Source organism: Mirounga leonina, unplaced genomic scaffold (genome assembly GCF_011800145.1).
Source record: "Mirounga leonina isolate KUSES-001 unplaced genomic scaffold, KU_Mleo_1.0 Mir_53, whole genome shotgun sequence".
Classification (NCBI taxonomy): Eukaryota; Metazoa; Chordata; class Mammalia; order Carnivora; family Phocidae; genus Mirounga; species Mirounga leonina.
The window spans coordinates 67,480,946-67,503,694 of NW_023270807.1; the positions used below are offsets into that span (position 1 = coordinate 67,480,946).

General features: G+C 40.2%; 1 protein-coding gene across 2 annotated transcripts in view; it reads right to left on the reverse strand.

Moving 5' to 3' along the window:
* LAMA4 (laminin subunit alpha 4) overlaps positions 1-22,749 on the reverse strand; it is a 150,687-nt gene that overhangs the window by 46,766 nt on the left and 81,172 nt on the right. For both annotated transcript variants that reach the window (XM_034991869.1, XM_034991868.1), the window contains exons 9-14: positions 20,069-20,180; positions 17,131-17,298; positions 14,293-14,486; positions 10,501-10,617; positions 4,400-4,548; positions 540-681 (exon numbers count right to left, since the gene is read on the reverse strand). In XM_034991869.1, coding sequence (XP_034847760.1) covers positions 540-681; positions 4,400-4,548; positions 10,501-10,617; positions 14,293-14,486; positions 17,131-17,298; positions 20,069-20,180 — 882 coding nt within the window. The remainder of the gene's footprint in view (positions 1-539; positions 682-4,399; positions 4,549-10,500; positions 10,618-14,292; positions 14,487-17,130; positions 17,299-20,068; positions 20,181-22,749) is intronic.

The following is a 22,749-nucleotide window of genomic DNA, read 5'->3' on the forward strand; positions in this document are numbered from 1 at the left end:
TTTCAAGGAAAATTCAGTGAGTCTAGAACAGCGTCTGGCCAAGGTCTCAACAAAGTGCTTGTCAAATAGAAGCCACTCAATAAACAATTTTTGATTTGAAAAAATGTGAATGTTGCATAAAGCATCTTCTCTATCAGCACGGACTCATCTTAAATATGTTTTATTCAAGGACTGTGTTTTAAAAAGGCTGTCAAAGGAACTGGCATTTGCTGACAGGAGTATGGCACATTTTGAATAAGTTGTGCTACTGAAACCATAACAAAAATAAAATGGTCTTTTCTTAGTTCTCTTGGCCTTTCTGCCATTGACATTACAGTGGAACCTCAAGCGATGACATTAGAAAACAGTAAAGTCATAAGCCGGGAAAAGGCAATATATAAATGAACTTTAAAATAAGGGAATACTTGGGGTGGGGGAGTGTGCCTGGCTGGCTCAGTCAGTGGAACATGTGACTTAATCTCGGGGTTGGGAATTCGAGCCCCACGTTGGGTGCAGAGATTACTTAAAAACAAAATCTTGAAAAAAATAGGAATACTCACATCATAAATTCGGTCAGTGATATTCAAAGCCAATTCTGCCGTTTCATTGGCTTCACTAACATAATTGGCAATATTTTCATAGACATTTGAAGCATCCAAAGCCTTCTGTACCAGCCCATTCATATCTGAGCTGTGCAAATTCCTGTTAAAGAACAACCGTGTCATTATTCCTCTTTCTTACTTTTGTGGGAGATGGGGCCATTTTTACTGCTCGATTTGAATACTTCTGGGACCCCAGGGACCTCCTTCCTGTTATTCAAAGCCACCTGGCTTGGCAAGGTTTTCCCGAGCTGCCTTTCCTAAGAGCACATCTTCTTTTCTCTCCTCTGCTGTTGGTGCCCCCAGGACTTTACCCCATTTTGGCTCCATGGAAGCTGTTTGCTGGGCAGTGGCTACAGAAAAAGGGAATGATGATTTAAAAACAGTCTTCTGCACCTCTTCAAGCAACAGTTTGTTTATGTGGTGGCGGTCAGGCCCATAAATGAACCCACAGTCCTCCCCCACCTACTTACCCAAATCAGCATTGTTTTTTCCTTTGCGTAAGAGAAGCCAAGACTCTCAAAGACGGTGCACAGCCTCAGCATGGTGTTAGGTATTAGTTGGTTTCACTCTATTTATTCAACCTTTTGTTCACTTTAGAAAACAACGTATTTTCCCTTAAGAAGGGGAATGATACATACTGAGTATCTAGGTGCAGATTCTGTGCTAGCCTTGTTATGTATAATATGTCTTTAATTCTCACCACACCTGTGAAGTAGACATTGTTATTCCCTTTTCATAGAGGGAACCAGGGTGCATGTTGTTATGGTTTGTCTCCCTCCTGCAGCCCAGCTCCTTCCTTAAACTGCAAAGCCCTACCCACGGCCATTTCCACCCTTGCCCTCTACACCATGTTCTCTGCCTTGACGCCTTTCTGGCCTCTGTAAGGTTCATCGACTATTTACTGGGTACCCATCATGCACTGGGCACTCTCACATAGTGGCTGATAACGGTATATACCTCAGATGACTGATGTGAGGTACAACAGGGATAAACTGTGTGAAATGCTTGGTCCCGTGCCTGTCGTCCAATAAACATCACAGTTTATTATTGTGCCTAAACTATTTCCTGAATTGGAATTTCAAATTCTAAGTGTATTCGTAGAATAATTCACTTTAGTGACAAACACTTCTTCTTCCTCTCTAACATAAACAACCCTTCACTGCTGCGGCATCCTGAATCCTTTGCCTCAATTTTACTCAGTTTTAAATACACCAGTTGCATATTTTCTTCTCAGTCCCAGACACTGATGACTATTACCACTTGATTCATCAGTAACTTCCAGAAGATTCTCTGTGACCCAGTATGTGATACTGCAGATCCCAAGCTTGGCTCATCTCTTCCAACTGCCCTGACCTATTGAACTCGATTCTCAGGTTCCTCCATCCAGTTGCAGTCCCTGTGTACTCTCTTAGACTCAGAGCGACTTCTCTGTATTCCCTTGGCTGCTTTCTTCTCTTTTGTCCAAGTTCATCATCATTGGGCTTCTTTGCAGGAGGGCTGACTTATCCACTAGGCATAATAGGGCCCCACAAAGACTTTCTCATTTTTATTTATTTTTTAATCAGAAGAGCAATAAGGATACTAATAATGATTATATTAGTCTTAACAGTAGTCTTACAATGCTATCATTAGTCTTAACAATAGTCTTAACATTAGTCTTAACAATAGTCTTAACAATGCTATCATGACATGTAATTTAAAATGTTTTTATGGAGGAAGGGGCCAATAGAGGTAAAAGTACCTAGGGCCCAGGAAAGTCATAATGCAATTCTGCTCTGCAGAGGTAATTCTAATCAAATATTTGCTACTTCTTCCTACCTACAACCTGTTCTTAGAAATGGCACAGAGAGGGAAATCTGAGGAAGTTTTAAAAGAAAGGGATACAAGGAATAAAATGTTACAAGTATTCATTAATATTTTAAAATTTTGCTGGCTAAGATACAAGACAGAGATTAAAAGAGTCTTTAATACCCTGTTTTCATTACTAGGCACAAAAAAGTTACTGCATCAATACATAAAATAAAATGTGCTTTTGAAATGAAAGTTTCTTGATGAATTATGTTTATCTCTGCTTTACGCACAAGAAGCAAATTATTGGGTCATCAGACACATGATGAAGAATATTCACATTTTGAGGGGAAGACATTTATAAATTTGGATGTTTCCCTGAACATATCCAGTCTGAAATATCCTAGATGCAAAAGGGACATCAGAGTGATTAATATTTCTGATCATTTTTTCATGTAAAGCATGGGTAACTTTCTTAGAATCATGCTAGAACACTGTTGCATTTAATGAAGGTAAGGGTTGGGATCCCAATCAACAGGACATAGTCACTAAGATGACAAAAGAACAATGAAGAGAGCCACAGGAGTGATCTCAAAAACAATATTATATCAATACAGCATATTGTCCAAATCGTATTTTTTAAAAGGTTTTATTTATTTATTTGACAGAGAGGGAGACAACAAGAGAGGGAACACAAGCAGGGGGAGTGGGAGAGGAAGAAGCAGGCTTCCGGCAGAACAGGGAGCCCGACGTAGGGCTCGATCCCAGGACCCCGGGACCATGACCTGAGCCAAAGGCAGACGCTTAATGACTGAGCCACCCAGGCACCCCAACCAAAATCGTATTTTATCTAAACATTTTATTGGTTTGATCAAAAGCAAATTTCCTGGAAGCATGACACTAAGTGGTTACAGTGCCATCTCGGACACCCAGATTTTACAGAACATCTATTTCTCTCTGTCTGTCTGTCTGTCTCCTCTCTTCCAATTCTCAGAAGATTTGGAGGGATATTTGAAAATTTTGACAATCAGGAATAAAAAGGTAGTTGAAGTTTGAACAAGAGTTATTATTGGTTCTTATTTTATTCATGACCTTTACTGATGTTGTTTCTAATTGCCAGGTTTGTAATCTTTCTCTATAATTATCTCATCATTTACCTATCATTTCAAGGTCATGAATTCAATTCCAATCTTTCAGTACATTTCAATGAATGTTAATTGAGTGCCCAAAGGGTATGTGACTCTCTTTTAGATGCTGTGAGGAAAATTGTCAATTGATTTTCTCTTAATCAGGTGTTGAAATCAAACATTTCCTGCTGGGCACTATAGAGTGTCTAGAGTATTTACCAGAAGTCAATTGTATTGCCAACTTCCAACCAGCTTTACTTAAGACCCTTGGGTATGGAAAACTAATGCTGTCTGTGAAATAAATATGTGATGGTGGTAGAATTAGACCTTGTAGAGGGATCTGATTTACTTGATAATGTTTTTTTAAAGAAGATTTCTTTATTATTTGAGAGAGAGAGAGAGAGAGAAAGGGAGGGAGGACAGGGGGAGAGGGGGAGAGAGAATGTCAAGAATCTCAAGCAGACTCTACACTGAGAGCAGAGCCAGACGCAGGGCTCAATGTCATGACCCTGAGATCATGACCTGAGCCAAAATCAAGAGTCGGCTGCTTAACTGACTGAGCCACCCAGGCGCCCCTTACTTGATAATATTTTGTGCAACAGTTATGCCCCTAACCAAAATGCCTTAGGTCACCCTACTAATAATTATGGAGCAGAAGCACCCCTCACAACATAGGTCTCTAACCTGACAGATTTTTTTTTTAAACAAAAAACTCTCCCCAAAGCAATGACAATAAACAATGATTGGCTGGCTCTCAGACTGACCAACCAAGCAACCGATAAATGAACAAAAAACACAACCCAAAACCCAACCTGCCAACCTATATCTCTGGCACGTGGAATTGAATAAAAATGAGTTATTCAGCCTATGTAGATATTTGCATTTCTAAAACTAGGATATTACCTGCTCAATTCATCAGCCTCTTGTTGAAGGTTCTGTGCATGGTCAACAGCTTCTTGGACTAAATCATGACTAAGGTTACTTAGGTTGGATAGTTTTCCTTGTAGTTCATTTTTGGCTCCATCTATTTCCGCATAAATCCCTGATGCATTCTAAAGAAAATATTTTAAAAAGTGAATTGAATATAGAATAACTTAAAATCTTTTCCCCAGGGAGCACCAAAAGATAATCTGTAGTTTTCCTTAATATGAGGTTCAGTACATTTCAGGCCAGGTCTACAGGAGTCTAAAATACTTTAAGTGGACTTTTACCTATTTCTCTTGTATCTTCAACAACTCATTTTCTACTATTGTTTCCCTAGCTTTCAGACATGCTCTGCTTTCTCCCATCTGAAAACAAAACAAAACGAAGCTAAACCAAAAACCTCCATTACCCATACATCTCCCCAGCGTTATTACCTTACTTTTCTATTCCCTCCATAGCAATATATAGCCAAAAAAGTGTTTATGTTAGCTGTCTATTCCATCACTTTTTAATTCACTCTTTGACCCACTCCAATCTATTTTTTACTTTACTACTCCAGAAATTCAAACTAATGATATCTAAGTTACTGAATCTAATGAGCATCATTTTTTTTCCCCAGTCACTCAAATAGTGATTCTAAACATTGGCACCATTCTTAAGCCAATCATATTTCCTTCCTCCATTGCCATCTAATTCTAAGTAGATCACTTTCTTTTTCTTTTTTTTATTTAGGAGACAGCAACTAACTGTAGTGGGGATCATTTTTTCTGTACTCCTGAAATTTCCTCCCTATAAAGGGAGCTCAATTGGTGAAACCTCAGACCTCTCCACCCCTTTCCTCACTCTGCTCCTGAGAGGGGGACTGGTTTATTTGATTGGTAAATTTTGGGAGAATAACTATGTAGGTTCTGTTCAATTCTACCTCCTGCCTCTTGGTAGCAAGCTGCCAGCAGAAAGCCTGAGTTTTCCTGTGTTTGTCCCTAATGAAAGTTGTTCTGGGCAGAACCCCTACATGAACCCTGCAATGTTGCCTGCCTGACTGGGTAGTTCTGCCTAATTCTGGGATTGAATATTAGCAACCCCACTTGGCTAAGAGACCTAAAGCCATGATCTCATCTTAACTGCACCAGAAATGAGGGTTATATTCTTGGACTTTATATTTATTATTTTATTTATTTTTCAACTTGTTTAGAACTTGGGAGCTGAAAGGGGATAATATTCTCCTCACAGACTCTAATACCAACAAAGAATTGCAAACAACTCTTTGCCACCATCCTCTGGTCTCTCTCCCCACCAAAAAACCCCTATACACTTATTTATAGCTACATCTTTATGTACATCTTCCTCATACTTTAAGAGGAAAAGTGTTCCTTTTCTGTATAAGGCACGCTGCCCTATTTTCTGTTCTTTTTGCTCCCTTAGCTACTGGCTCCTCTCAGATGTAAACATGCCCCAGTTAACCTCTCCTATTAAAAACAAACAAACAAAACCTATTCCTTGACTCTAGCTTCCCCTCCAGCTTCTTTTCTTTGTTGATGCTGTGCATTCCACAAAAATGGTTCTTGCCAAGGTCCCCAGTGTCAGACACCATATTGCCAGATCCATTTGACACTTTCCTGTCTTTATTTACTGGATTTATCTCTGGTTTGTGACAGTGTTGGTCACTGCCTTTGCCTTAAAACTCTCTTTCCCTAGATTCTGTGACATTGCTCTCTCCTGGGTCTCCTGTTTCACTGTCTAAGAAGGAGACTTTAAAAGTTGGTGTTGCTCAGACTTGACTCAGTCCTTCCCTTTCTGAATAATCTAACTCCTCTCTCCCAGCCCAGACTTTGAATCTTTTAACCCACTCTGCACCATCCTACAGGAATGGTGATCTTTCTAGTAAGCAAATCTGATCATGTTATTTTCCCTCTCAAAATCAGCCAATTGCTCTACACGAACAAATCTGATTACTCAGGTGGCTTCATCAACTGATCCTTCTGCTCTCATCAATCTTATCATTTCTCACGTCTCCCTACCACATTACGTACCATGGTCCAAACTTCACTAACTTATGTTTTAATGCTCCATGATTTTTTTCTGACCCCCTGTGCCTGTTTCACATAATATTTTCTCTGTCCAGGATAACTTTGTTTTCTTTTTTGTCTGACCCACCTGGAAAAGTTCTACTCATCCGTCCAATTTCAGCTCAAATATCAATTCCTTTATGAAGCTATCCCTAATTTCTCCAGGATGAGTTCAGTGTTGCCATATATTTCTATTGTCCATGTGCCACACTACTATAATCATTTTACCTGATTTTCCCACCAAACTACATGATTGTAGAAGGCAAGAACTGTGCTAATTTATTTTTGTATTCCCAGAATGTAGCACAGTTCCTAGCACAGAGGGTTTATTTCTATGGAGAGAGTATTAAGTCTCTAGTCATTTGGTAGGTCAGCTGGGGAACAATACTTTGAAAAAAATTATATTTAGTTGTATAAACAGGAAGAATACCATGGACATTCCACCTTTACTTACTAACTCATTCAACACATATTCATCATATGCCCACTATGTGCCAGGCACTCTTTTAGGAGATAGAATACATAGCTATGAATACAGTCTCTGCTTTCCAGTAATTTAAAACCTAGTGAGAATTATAGATGATAAACAAGAGATCAAATAATTGAACAAGTTAATTTCAGGGAGCATTTGAAAATAGCATTTATTTTCAAAAAGCATTTTGAATAAAATACAATAGGTAGGATGGGTTGCAGGATGATTGAGGGTAAGAACCACCTTTGAATTGAATGTTCACAAGGATAACAGCCATTTGAAGATCTGGAGACGTCAGGTGCAAAGATCCGGAGTCAAGGAAAAGTATGGTGTGTTTGAAAAACAGAGCAGAGTTGGAGGGTAACAGAGAGGAGTGGGCTGAAGGGTAGTTGAGTTGGGGAGAGATATACAGAATGAGGTAGAGAGCTGGGCCAGAGCCAGGTCACTTAGGGTCTCATGAACCACAATAAAATGAGCTTGTTCCTTACTCTAAATGTCACTGGAGGTTTTATGAAGGAGAAATAATGTGATCTGATTATGTTTTTAAGAGATTGTTCTGCTACTGCATAGAGAATGAGTCTTGAGGGGCAAGCATGGAGGCAAATGACTCAGTAGAAGGCCCCTTGGGTAGTTCATGCTGGCGATGAGGTGGCTTGGACTACAGAGCAGCAGCAGAGAGGGGAGTGGTCAGGAATCAGGACTCATTTTGGAGTTAAGGTCAATAGGTCTTGTTGAAATGGGAGGGAGGGGAAAGGAGAAATCAACAATGACTCCAGAATTTTGATTGGAGCAAATGGGGTTGTGTCAGTTATTGAAGTGGGGAAGACTAGGGAAGGAACAGGTTTTATTCAGAATATGTTAAGTTTGATATGTCTATTACACATCCAAGTGGCAGGTAAAATTATGATTCTGCTATACACCACACAGAGTTCTTCCTTGAAAACTTCAAGTAAGCATTTGGATATAAGAGTTTGGGACTCAGTGGAAGTATGAAAGTTGGAGGTATAAATTGTGGGATGATGCATATAATTATTCTTTAAAGCCATGGGATTCAATGGGATCAACTAGGGAGAAAGTGTAAGTACCAAAGAGGGCCCGGGACTGAGAACTGAGCCAGTCATTATACCAGAGCAGGGATGGACAGAGTTCTGGGCCAAAAATGCCTCAAGGCCTGTTTTTATATAGTTCCTAGCTAAGAATATTATTTACATTTTTAAAGAGTATTACTTTTTGTAAAAAATAAAAACAAACAAAAAATAAAAAAGAAGAAGAGAGAGTGGTTAAATGTGGCCTGCAGAGCCTAAAATATTTACTACATAGAAGATGTATAGAGGTGAAGCTAGCAGAAGAGGCTGGGAAAACATGGCCAATGAGGTGGGAGGAGGACCAGGTGAGTGGGGTACTGGAGGAGCCAGGATGACAGCTCTGAGTGTTTAAATAAGGAGGAAAGGTTAATCAGCAGGGAGGCTAAGAATGCTGAGGAGGGAGAAGCAACCACAGTTTTGGCTTATGTTGAGTTCACTGATGACCTGGATAACAGTTTCGGTGCATGGGCATGAAATTCCATTTGGAGTGGGTTGGGTACAACAGAGAGTAAGGGGCTGGGAGGTGGAAATGACAATGGTAAATGACTCTCGAGGTCTTTTGCTGTGAAGCTGAGCAGAGTAGAGTAATGGGGCAGAGATTAGAGGGGATGTAGGCAAGGTCTTTCCTCTTTTAAAGGACAGGAAATCCTTAGAACATGTTAACATTTTGGTAGTAATGGTCCAATAGAGAATAAGAACTGGATGACACAGAAGAGAGACGGGATACTTTGGGGAGTACTGAGTTGAGGAAGAATGGGACTCAGAGCACAGGTGGGGAGGTGGAACTTCGATAAGAGAAGGGGCACTTCATTACTTATACGAGGAAGGAAGGTACAAGTGTGAATACAGATATAAGTGGGCTGGTAGAACTGGGGAGGAAAGATTAGGGAAGTTCTCTTCTCTTTGTTCTTATTTTTCAGTGAAGCATGAAGCAAATTCACCAGCCAGATTGATAGAAGTGGAGGTAGGCTGTTCATTATGTTGGCTTCTCTGGTATGGCCATGATGTTGGGATACTTGGGCTTACTGGGATATGGGAATAGAATTCTCATGTGAGTACAGTAGGGGAAGAGGTGGGTATACAAGTTAAGGGTGTTTGCAAATAATGATTATGCAATAGTCCCCTCTTATCTATGGGGGATAAGTTCCAAGACCCTTAATGGGTACTTGAAACTGGGGATGGTACCGAACCCCATATATACTATGGTTTTCCTATGCATACAAACCTATGAAAAAGTTTAACTTATAAATTAGGCTCAGTAAGAGCTTAACCACAGTAGCTAACAATAAAATAGAACAGTTGTAACAATATACTGTAATAAAAGCTATGAGAATGTGGTCTCTCTCTCAAAATATCTTATACTGGACTCACCCCTCTTGTATTGATATGAGATGATAAAATGCCTATGGGATGACATGAAATGAGGTGACTGATGCAGGCACATTATGCTGTAGTGTTAGGCTACAAGTGACCTTGTGAGGATACGTGAGAAGCAGGATCATCTGCTTCTAGACAGAGGTTGACTGTGGGTAACTGAAACCATGGAAAGCAAAACCATGGATAAGAGGGACAACTGTATTGATCATTTTAGCTACTTAAGGAGGGAAGAGAGGATATGAGAAGAGAATATGAGCTGGAGGAGGTCTCCATGTGGCCAGAGAATTGTTGGAGTGGGTTTTCCAGAGTAAGTGAGATAAGAAAGACTTGATACCAGGATTTGGGAGGAGGTACTGTTATTGATGACAAGACCTGAGTATGGCCATAGGAGGGATAATGAGGGTGGGCTGGAGGAAAGGCTTGTTGGGCAGGAAAAGTCATAGGAGCTGGAGGTCTGAGAGCTGGTGGGCTCATCCATCTGGATTTTGATGTCACCAAGATAGTGATGGGAGTAGGGATGGAGAGGAAGACAGAAAGCTTGGTGCTGAAATAGCCAAAGGATGAGATGGTGATCAGATGACTTTAAAATGGTATCCTTTCAAAGGTAATAAAAATGAGCTAAGCGTAATTTGGGGACGGTCTGGTTCACTGCATTTTATTAGAAATTTTCTACATTAAAATGTGTCTCTTATGGATTTGAATGTTAGCTTTATTAAATACACAACTTATGAGTAAAGAGTGAGTAGGATGGGTCTAAGTCACACTTTCTGCAAGGAGATCTGTGCTGTCCAATGTAGTAGCCATTAGCCACATGTGGGGCACTTGAAATATGGTTAATTCAACTGAGGAATTCAGTTGTAATTTATTTCATTTTAAGTCATTACATTTAAATTTAAATAGCCATATGTGAGTAGTGCCACCACATGATGAAGGAAACTGAAAAATTCAGTCCCCTGATCTTGCTTCTATAGTGCCAGTTAACTTGACAGATTTGAATTGGGTTCCATTATTGTTTTGTGACACTGAGGAGCTGTTCCAATCTGCTATAAATACAAACCTACAAGTCACATGCATCCCTACCTTTATTGTATCATCAAGTTCTGAAAGGGTCAGACGAGGTGTTGTCAGAGAATCCAAAGACGTCTTCAGAGAACCGTTCACCCCTTCCATTTGTTCCCTCACTCTCTCGTGTTGTTTCTATAGGAACGAAGAATAAGTGGGAGTGGAAGAGAAGGTCACTTTAGAGAAAGCATCAGGGAGAGTGGTCAATGTCACCTCCTGTCTCTGCTCAGATAAATCTTGGTTCCTATCCCAGCCCTCCCACCTAATTGTTGTGTGACTGGGGAATTTTACCCATGTCATGTTCAGTTTTCTCATGTATAATATGGAGATAGCGAAAGTGAGCACTTTGGGAGCTTTGAAGCACTTAGTTATGATTATTACTTATAATATCATCAGCTCAAAGAGAGTGACCACTTCGGAGAGAGCCGTTGGCTTTGTCTCCATAAATGTAAAGTGGAACACGGAATGCAGGATTTCACAGAGGCTCTATATTTGCAGTAAGTGGAAAATGAAGTAATTCAAAAAACTATTTATCACGTGCTGTCTTTGGGCCAGGCACAAATAGCTCATCTGGATAGGAATAAAGCATATACAAAACAATTTTAAAGTCCTTTAAAAAAATTTAAATGGGCCTACTATTAAAGTATAAAATTGTGATCTTCTGTCCTAGCACTCTGAGCTCTGTATGTTAGATGCTCAGACTTTTTGAGGAGGGAAATGGCCCAAGCGTTTTTAGATGAATGCTTTAATTTCTACCTTCACTGTTGGGTTCTAGAAGCAGGCATGTTGTGATTCTGAAGAAATATTAGAAAACTTCAAATGAGTTTGGAGTTTGAAAGCAACCAGAATGATACTTCAAGGGGGAAAAGTAAGACTCATTTTACAATCCGAGTAAAAAATGAGTTGAAGTTACTTTAGAAAAGGTAATTTGAATGGGAGTTGAAATACATGACTTGCGGTATAATCTAACATATCGTGGGAATAATTACAGAAGCCCAGATATAGAAGGACATACTTTAAAACTTCCAAAGTTCATCTTAGTGTCTTTCACACTGCTGCAGTCTTTTCTAATTTAATGGGAAGGAAGACGGAAACCATCTTCTCCAAGCACTTTGCTACAGGGGAAGATATAGGTCCAAGGACAGAAAAGAATCCCATTCGAACATCTTAATGCAAGAACATTACAAAATCAATTTCCCCTCATAATCCATCAAGCTTAATACAGGGTGACTATCTCGGGTTAATTATTCTTGTCTCCTCAAGGAGAGGTAGTTATACAGCTCTACACAAAAGCAATATTTTAAAGCACGGGTATTGAACTATGTAAGGAAAGGAGGTGAAAAAAGGTTGGTATTATTTAGCTCCTTCAGAGCAGTTTTCCTTTTAGAGAGTCTGAGTTATGACCCCTGCTGGAAGCTCTTGTATCTGGTCGCCTTAAGGGAATATGGCTAACGCCCTGAAGCCCTAGCCAAATTTCAAAGCCTTGTGGTAACAGCGCTGCGTGATAAGTTCATTTGCAGTAGTTGGAAAATGATAGGCTTCAAGTGAAGGGGCTTGTCACTTATCATATACTGTACTCTTCACAGATAGCATTAGACAGAAATGAATAAAATAAGCTTTGAAACAAAGATACTCCCACAGAAAGAAGGTCAATATGAACAAAAGAGAGTTTTGAAAGCCAATAATTATGAAAATGACACACAATTAGCACTATTAGGCATGTTCGGTATCCATTTCACATCTGCAAAGAATAATAAGTTTCCTGATCCTTACAAAAAATGATAGAAACAGTCCTAGGAAGGCAGAGCTTTGGTTTAAGAGCTTCTCTAAACAGTGCCTTTTAAAATATAGAATCTTACATTCATCTGACAAAGATTTTTATCATTCTATTACCCTTTGGGGTGAGAGCAGGATGGTGAAAGAAATAATGCAATTATTAGTTGTGTGGCTACTGTTTGCACATATCAAAATGATTAAACTGTGTGGTTATTTTTGGTTTTGTAAAAAGACTGGAAATTTGCTGTTATTCTTTTCTAAGCTGTGCTGTGGGTCTAACAGTGAAATGTGAAATGACAACACTTAAGCTGAGTAGGGAAGACAGGTCCATTAAGGGATGATCACGATACAGAAACGGGAATGTCACAAGGTGCATTATGGATTGCTGAGGAGAGCACCTGTTCACCTGGGAATGGGGCTTAGGCCTCCCGGAGGAGGTGACGTCTGGGAAAGAAGTCTGTGTTGCAGGCAGATGGGATGACAGCGAGTGTGATAGTGCCTGAACTGAACGTGGGAGGCAGGGACTCTGCAACAGACGAAACCAAGGAGGCTGGCAAGGGTGGATCAGACAAGGTCCCTCATGGCATGTGAAGGGGCATAGGCTGTCCTATAGGACAGGGTCTCAAATGTTCTTAACCGTGACCCACAGTAAACAGTGCAATTTATGTTGCAACGCCGAAGCAGAAATGCGATGAAACCATACCTCCTTATAGATGATGCGCTTTGATAGTTTCTATTCTTTCGTCTCTTTTTAGAAAATGCTGGTTATTCAACTATACTTCAATTAAAAAAAAAAAGGCTGTTTACAACCCTCCAAACTTATTTTATGATTACTCCGTGGTTCATAAGCTGCAGTGTCAAAGGCACTGCTCTAGGGTCAGAAGGAAAAGATGAAGGGTTTTAACAGAGCAAGTAATGCCGTCAGAACAGTGATGGGGGCGCCTGCTCAGGCTGGGTGGGGCAGGGGTGTGGGTAGGGAGCAAGAATGGAGGGGAGAAACCCGGAGGCTGTTTTGGTCGCTATCCTGACCACTGTTATTCTAAAAAAAAATTGCGGGCTGAGGGATTGCTCCTATTAGAAAATGGTGGTGATAAGGGTAATTCACTTTTACTTAGGAACATTTCCAGAGGCTCACTGAGAGAAGGTTGAAATTTTTTTCAGATTTTTGAAATTTTTTCAAATTTCATCATTTTCAGATGACTGAAAATCTGGGCGGGGAATCTCACTTAAGTTGGCTTTGCAGACAATAAAAGCGAACATAACTGAATTATGAGCATACCTGAATTATTCTCATAATTGCTTCCTAGTTTTTGACATTGCTATTTCACTCTGATCTTTATAAACATGTCCAAAGATGCATGTGTCTTTCTAGCAGAAGCTGGCTCCTCTCGATGGTGGTAGTTGTGAGTGCCTACCCTGCTTGGAACGGCCGTGACCACCACCAGATCTAAGCCCCCAAGGTGGGCATGCCCAGATCCTGGCCCCATAGGGATGCCTGCCTTTGCAAGCTGTGGCTAGGTCTGGGAGTTTCTCTCACCTCTTTGTATTTACATGACCTTTGGCTTGAATTAGACTCCCTATCCCTGTGGCTGCTGACCAGCCAGGCTGTGGGAATTGCTTATCATACCTTTCCAGAAATTACACATACCCTTCTAGAAACATAGTTCTGGGTTGCTTTGGTGTTCTAGTGCTCTCAATTAAAAAAAAAAAAAAAAAAAAAGGTAGACACAGGAATAGCACATTGCTAACTCACTTGCCAGAACAACATATCCATACACACAGACACAAGCACCAAGAACAATTGCATTCTTATCAATGCAGAAGCTAAACAATTATAATGCTTTCAACTCGATTTTAGGTGCACACAGTTACATTAGCAAATTACAGTGGCAAAAATGCATAAATATTTTAAAAAATATGAATACTTGAGTATATCAATATTTTTTAAAAAATTGCATGCCAACCATCCCTTCTTGTTAAAATTTTGTGTTGTATATGTCTGAAATTCATTTACAGGTAGCGTGTCCACTGTACCTCGTGGTCCCGCTGCTTGGCTGCCGTGGCTCTGTTCATGTCTTCGGCATCCCTGATGTGGTCAAGAGCCTGGTCCAGTGATTCCTGGAGGTCTGACAGCTTAGCACTGTAGTCATCCAACTGCTCCAAAACGACAGGGAATAGAGAGCGAGTATCATTGGACAGCCGCTGCCAACTCTCAGCCTGGTTCAACACTGGGGAGAAATGGACACAGAACCTCAGTCTGGGCTTCTCCTGCCTCCCCTCATTCCATCCAGCATTTAGCAAAGACACAAACTTGTCAGGCCATGCCGTCCTCAGCAATAGAGACTGAAGCTGTTGTTCATAAAAATAGCCCCGTGTTTTATGTTTGAAGAAAGAAAAATTATGTTGTAGGGTTTGAGAGTCCCTGGATGACAGTCAGCCAAAAAAAAGAGTTTGATTAGGTTTTCCATCGAGATTATGTTTGCTGTGGAAACCATGTCATATTATGTTTATTATTTTTTTTTGTGGAAGCCATGTCATTATGTTTATTATTACCTAGATTATTAATAATTTTACCAAAGGGTTTTGGATATACCATAGTTTTACTATTAAAAAATAACCAAAATTATCTTATCTGTTACTGACATTTTCTGTATTCTCTTCAGGCAATTGCTTTTAGGTAGCTTCTTCAGATCAAACCTAAACCATTATTTTGGGTGGTATGAAGATTCAATGACAAGGATATATTCTTAAATTCTGCATATGTCTTAATTCTCTGATCAAAGTAACATGCATTGATTACGTGCCTTAATTCTCTTTTTCTTCAGGGACTATCGGTCTGACTTTTCAAGGTTTTGTATTGTCTTTCATCACTGTGAGCAGAAGATACACGTCCATGACTGAGTAAAGAAAGTGGTTAAACATGCATTGACCAGGTGGAAGGTGGCTAAGTGGGAGATGTGATTGGTTTCATTTCCCCAGGGCAGACTCATTACATTCTAAAATAGGCAAGAAGTGTGAAAGCATTTGTCTGTGACATCAGAGCTCCAGCCTTCCTGAGCCCTGGCTTCATCCTGACCAGATATGGGGCCTGAGATTCTTCTTGAGTTCTTACTGTTTCTAAGACTTTATACATTTCTTATGGTAACATGCCTTTAGGTGAAGAATGTTCCTCTTCTAGAATAGTCACAATAATTTTTAGAAGTTGATAGTAATGATCGTAGGAAAATAATGCAGAGCAGGTGTTCTTAACCCTTTTTGTGCCATGAGACGCTTTGCAATCTAGTGAAGCCTTCAGGCCCCTTCTTATCATGTACTTTAAAATGCGTAAAATAAAATACATAGACTTAAAAAGAAGACCAAAATATTAAAAAACAAATTGGTGATATAACAATACATGTGCTTTTTTATTAAGTCTGAAATAACAAGATCTAGAGGTGGGACTAATAACTACATAATTTTGAATTACTGATGAACTGAATGTTGTGAGATCAGAGTGCAGCTAAAATCCAATACCCAAATCCGTGGCTTCTCTTGTTGATTGTGTAGATTAAAATGGACACAAATTCTTTGCAGCTCTTCCCATCAGGAGTAGAGTTTATTTCTTCACACCGTGAATCTGGGCCCGTCTGGGTCAGTAGGATAGATATGACACAGCTGAGTTCCATTCTTGCTTTCCTGGAAGGCTGCTGCCATGTGAATGAGGCTGGGCGAGACTCCTTGAGGGTCACACCCCACAAGGGGGAGAGGCCCAGCAATCCTCGCCAAGGCCCCAGACATCTGAAGGAGCCAGTTCCTGCTACATGGAGCAGAGATGAGCTGTCCAGGTTGAGTTGAGCCCAAATTGCCAACGAAATCATGAGCAAATACATGGTTATTTTAAATGAAAACATTTGGGGCGCCTGGGTGGCTCAGTCGTTAAGCGTCTGCCTTCGGCTCAGGTCAGAATCCCAGGGTCCTGGGATCGAGCCCCGCATCGGGCTCCTTGCTCCACGGGGAATCTGCTTCTCCCTCTCCCGCTCCCCCTGCTTGTGTTCCCTCTCTCGCTGTGTCTCTCTCTGTCAAATAAATAATATCTTAAAAAAAAAAAAATGAATGAATACGTTTGGAGTTGTTAGTCATTGATAACTGATAGAGTGACCAAGTCATAGGTTCGCTAATACTACTGTGGTTTCTTGCCTACATTCATCATTAAAGGAAATGTTCAATTTGCACTGGAGGTTAAAAGTTCATTAAAAGTCATTCCCAGACCTCAGAACACGAATGTTGCTGGGCTTGTAGCTTTACTGCCTTCTTGGTAAGATTTCTTTTATTGTAGTTCTGAAAAGTGGTTCCCCTTAGTTTTTCTTCTCCTGTTTTATACATTTTCACCAACTGTAAGTCCCTATTTCTTCTCCTCAGTGGTTAAGGTCTATAGATTCTATGTGGAATCTCAGCTGTTTTTCAAAAGCTCAAGGTTGGGCCTGGATCTAAAAATCTTGATCGTATAGGTAAGTTATCCTGACCGAGTCCCTAAGGCCACGTATTAAGTTCTAAATAGCTGCATACTAGGGGCACCTGGGTGGCCCAGTCAGTTAAGTGTCTGCGTTCGGCTCAGGTCATGATCCCCGGGCCCTGGGATCGAGCCCTGTGTTGGGCTTCTTGCTCATTCGGGAGTCTGCTTCTCCTTCTTCCTCTGCCCCTCCCCCCAACTCATGCGTGCTTGCACGTGCGTGCGCTCTCTCTCTCAAATAAATAAATAAACTCTTTAAAAAAAATCTTCAAATATTGGGGATTGCTTGCTTTGACCAAATGTTCCCCTGTGGCTCAGTATCCTCTCTTGGACCCACAAAGGAAGCCGACACGTGCTGCGCCTTAGGAGTTGAAAACACCTACGTTCATGGGCTTCATCTGCTTCTTCATCCACCAGCTCCCTTTGTGTGAGAAATGGTTGACGGCGTCTGATCTCCTCAAGCATCTTCTGGGCCAACACCAGCTTCTCAGAGATTTCCTCAGAGGTAAGTTCCTGCTCCTCTCCATAATAGAGCATCTTGTTGTTGATCTCTGAAAGGAAGGACACAGTGAGAGAAGAAAGCAGGGTGAGGTGTCAGGGCATTTCACAGTGATGCCACTAAAAACATGAAGAGTGAGGGCAAAGGGCAGGGCTGATCCTAAAATGGAAAGAGGGTTTCATTCAAAGACAGTGTATTGATGTTCACGCTGCAAATAGTGGTGTCAGCACTGGAATTCACCATATGATCCAAGGAGAAGTAAAACTTGAGGAAACAACTCTGTTTCCCATTTGGTGTCTTCAGAATGGGAATGGGATTAACACAAAGCCTGTCCTAACTTCAGCTGTGTCTGGTTTCCATAGCAAGTCCTGAACATTAACATTGAAGGCCCACAAATCTGGGGTCTTTGATCAACCTTTTATATAAAATACATAACGTGGAGAAAATCTTCTGAGGTATCTCCTGTCATATGTAGGATGTATTAGATATTAATTATATTTTAGCCAAGGAGCTGACCAAAACTCTAAACCAAAATGAAAGTATATTAATAGTTGTTCAAGTGGATCTTTCAGATTATTCTACAGACCAGATATAAAAATAGAGATTTGTTATATTGTGATGTGAGTTTTTGTTCATTAATACATATATATATATTTATATATTTTGTGTATACACACACACACATACTTTGCAATTGCTATCTGCCTTCTGTAGTATGACTGTCAAGATTGGGCCATTTTGATTCTGGGTAATTTCACCCCACTTCTGGAGAATTTTAGAACCAAAGGGACTGCTGATGCTCAGAGGGATTAGATGCGTTGTCTACATACCAGCAGAGCTGAGTTGTTCTCTGACTTTCTCTTCCTACTAAATATGATCAGATGAAAGTTATGTAATTGCCACCTTGTCCTCTGACAGCTCTGGGAAGAAGCATTTTATCTTCCTGGCATAAATGAAATTGTGTGTCTGTGGTTTACTATGATCTATGTGGTTGGCCAGACAAGATGGGTAAACAAACACTGGTGTCACATAAATCATACCAGATAAAGGCTTGTATTTTATATGGATAATGGCTTGAAGGTCACCAGGAGTTATTTTACAGATGGTTGGGAAAAAGGAATGACATACTCTTGGTACTGTGTAGCATCCCTGAATTCTGAAGGAAAGGAGATAAATGGGGTAAGAGGTTTTTAACACTGTAAATATTACTGAGAAAGTTATAGGGAAACCAAGATATGCTAGAAACAAAACTATGAAGGGATTAAACATTCACTTTTCAAGTGAAATCCATAATCTTAACTCCGGAAATAAGCAAAACGTAGATTCCCCGCACCCCCCTTAGATCTATCCCTTGCAGCGCTGACTTCTCTGGCATTTTGATCCAAATATTACATTTTCAATTCTGGCCTGTTTTATTTTAGCCATGTCTGGTGTAGATTAGAAAAAGGAAATGTAGACAATAACATTTTTGCCTTAGTCTTTGGAGACTATTCATACATTATTTTTAAAAGGTAAACTGATGGAAATTATTGTTTCCCATTTACAATTTTTTTGTATGTCTTTCACCTTTTCCTATGCTTAAAGGGTCAAATAGAGGGCTTAGATTACTTCCAAATGAAACACGTTAGAATAAAAAATTTATAACAGAAAAGGTGAATTATTTTCTCTGAATGGCTTACTAGGATGCTGGCTTTATTTGCTGCCTAGAGGGGCATTTATTTCTTCATTAGACGAGGTCAGCTCGTCTAGGTTCAATCTTCTTGAAAAAAAAAATAGTAACTCTAAAATGAAAAAAAATATTTTATTGATAGATGCAAAAGCATGAAACAGTGAGAACGGGGTTGGGGGGGGTGTTTGAAATCCATGCCATTTATTTTTATTGTGTATTATAGCCACCAAAGGAAATATAGCAAATGTCTCATCTTGGCTGCATTCATCCCTCTGCCTGGAATATGTTCCCTATACCTCAGGATAAAGATGCGACTTTCCCACTGTGGGATCCTTTGCTGCCATTGTGTCCTGAGATGCACTTGGTGTTGTCACCCAGCTCTTCATATATAGGATTAAAGCTATGGAAACACAAATATTGTATCTTGGCAGACTGTAAGCCAAGGAAATTCTCTTTATTTTAGAACAAGTGAAAGTGCCTGTTTTCTGTTGGTAAATGGGAGGCTGGCTTTCAGGGGGCTATTAAGGTAGTCTTCAAAATACAGCCAACACTTATCAGAAGTTAGAGCACAAATAAGTACTCCTCTAAGAGGGAAGGTAAAATCTGCCACAATGCTTTAGGGCAAAGAAATCTCACACGCCCCCTCCAGGCTTTTCTTCTGGCTTGGGGACCAGAGCATGTTGCCTGCCTGATCTTTGGGAAATGGCATCATAGAGAGAGCTTAGGACAATTTGGACTAGTGGACAGATTCCTGCCACTCTAAAGGCAGTGTTTTTGCTGCAAATAGTCCAGAAAAACATGACTCCTACTCAACTTTTGCATTTTAGAGACACCATAGCATTCCATTTCTTCTGCTGGAAGGGTATTCCCTGCCTTGAAATGCCTGGAAAGGGAATGATTCTATACATTTATTCTTGACAACCAACGGATAGTAAGTAGGGGTGAATGCTCAGAAATCCTAGATGGACAAACTGGAAGACCTTATACGTAATACATATAAAATATCATAAATGCATATATATTACCTTATATATAACACTATAACAACAGTTCCTGGCACATAATGAACACTAACAGTAGCCATATTTTTGTTGTTGTTAACAACATGAATGATTCCTTGACATTAAGCTGCATGAGAAGAGAATATATTTACCTTGAATTTTATCCCTCATCTCATGAGCTTGCTCCACAAGCTGAGTTGCGTGGTTAATGGTATCCATGCTTTCCTTCTGGGCCAGCTTGCCCCTTCTTGAGACTTGACTTTCCTATAAATAATCCATATAAACAGCAGCTTAAATTTATGAGAAGGGAATGTTCTATCTGTGCATGTAGTGGTGGGTGGGCCTTCTATGCTCCATAAACATGAATTTCCTTGGCATGTGAAAGTTCTATAACATATAAAATGGTCCCAGAAATCATGCATGAAGGCTGGTGTCACAGAATGCTATAAAATCAGCTGTGTTCCTATGCCATCAGTCACAATTCAGTCCAAACCAACTGCCTTTCATATGGAATTTACTCTTCGAATTGTTACTGCATCTCACGGTTCCAGACTAGGAAATTACCCGTGTCTGCTGACCACTCTGACATTGTGCTGATGGAAGAGCTTAGAGTTTCACAGGGGAAATTGTTGAGAAAGTAGGCAGACCTTGAAATGCTCCTTGCGTCCAGTGGCTCCTGGGTGGTCCAACCAGCGCTGACACTGAATTACCAGAGATTTAAAGGATTATGCTGACTGGGCTCAATGCTGTTTTCAGTGCTGCATTCCAAATTCCCATCAACACTGATGGCACTTGGGTACAAATAACTACTCAAGCAGATTTGGCTCGGAGTGAATGAGACTCTTCTCTGAGAAGCAGACTCCCTTCTCTCCACAGGGGAGCTTCTGTTTCTGAGCTTCCACATATTTCTGCATATTTCTGCGTGTGTAAGGACAGAAGTTCATCTAAGAAATGGTTCAAGGCCAGGACACTGGCCTGTAGGCGCGGCGGTGGGGATGTGTACCGTGTACTTCCTTTTAGCACTAGAAAGATTGGCTCATGGGCTATATGTAAGCGGAGAAGGAGTTCTTCTGTCTGACACTTGGTAGATGCCCGTTCGCCTCATCTGGTGCTTTTCTGGTTCGGTTCTCTAACAAAGTGCTGCCCCATCTGAGTGGACTGCAGGGTGGTCTGCCCCCCAGCGTGCTTGCAGACCCACTGCACAGTTTCACCAGGACAGGGGAGTGGCTGTATCAAAAGTCTCTCCTCTCCTCCAGTGTTCCAGCCAGATGATTATGCCATGGTTTTACCTGGAAAAGCTCTTATGCTTTCCAGGCATAACCCACAGAAGTGGCCCTTAGTCAAGGAAGACAATGCAAAAATGGTATCATAGCAAACACGTGCCCCAGAGGTTTTTTTTTTATCAAGCAAGTCCTAAATCTCTTCCATATAAAGCTCCCTGTGCAGCAGTAATGCAACCATCAGACGCTTCCCGAAACAGTGGGCTCTCTGAACGGACACCTGCATTCTGAGTCATGGGTGTTCCTTCCTCCAATGCCTGTCTTCCTCTTGCCTTGTTCTCATGCTTTCCAGAGACACGAAATCTGTGCCCATTTAAAAATATATGATGCAGAAAATAAGATGACTCTCATTCTGACATCACCCCTCCCTGCTTTTAAAAATTATGGACACAACCATTTAAAGCATCTAGAAATTTTCAACAAGTTGATTTTTCATCCAGTTTAAATTATATTTGCAAAGCACAGCACTTATTATTATTATTTTTACTTTGGCTTAATCCTTCAAAGAAAAAGGCCTATTGTAATTACCGTAGTCGTTTAACTTATTTCTTTTAAGGAAACTTGGAATTGAAGCAATGAAAGGCAAGGCGAGGCTGGACTATGTCTAAGAAGACTTCTTTCTGACAAACACCAGAGGGCGCTTAGATATACACGTTATGTTTGACAAAAGAATCAGGGGTAAAGACGGCAGCCTATCACTTTAAATTGGAAACTTACTGGCTCTAATAGATGGGATACCTTATTGGAAAGTTTTATTTTATTTATTTTTTTCTGTAACTTTGCTTATGGAAGAAAAATGATTTCTAAGAATCAATCACGGACTTTTCTAGCCTAAGGATTGAAGGATGCTTGAGAAGTCATTAAGACAAGCTCTGGGCATTTGTTTCAAAATGTTTAGCAGGTTCTTACATCATCTGGACTGCTGTCATAGTTAGAAGGACTTTATTTTCAGTAAGAGTCAGTGGAAACAGCTGAAAGTTTCAAGAGCTTTATCATCAACCTCCTGCTTTGGTGGTCTGTTCTTGGTCCCCAGGAGCCTTTTCTATTGTGATGTCACTTTTAAGCTCAGGCTATTTTCTCCCTATGAAAGTCTGCATTTAAGTTACACTGGAAATGGAAAAATTGTACAACAAAAGGATCAGTAACTCTGTGTCTGAGCAGTGAGAAGAACTAATCTTGGGGAAAATATTTTCTCAAGAATTGAGACATTTTGGGCAAATTCCAACCATGATACCGAAATGAATAAACAATGAGTTTTTCGCAGATTTCTTTCCTGGTATTTCCTTTGAAACTTAAGAGATCTCACTGCTTTCTACATATGCTTGTGGTTGGATTAATATGCACCACCACATGGGAACGGAGGACACAATTTTCATACACATTTCAAAGTAGTTGAATCTTCTACAGATCCAATTAGAATAATTCATGTTTTTAGAAGCATAATCTCTTAAAAGTTTAAGAGGTACAAGGTCAAGAGAGATTATCAGAGTTATTTTAACCTTTATTTTTGTAAAAAATAAGAACTGTTTTGGAAAAGACCTTCAATAGTTTAT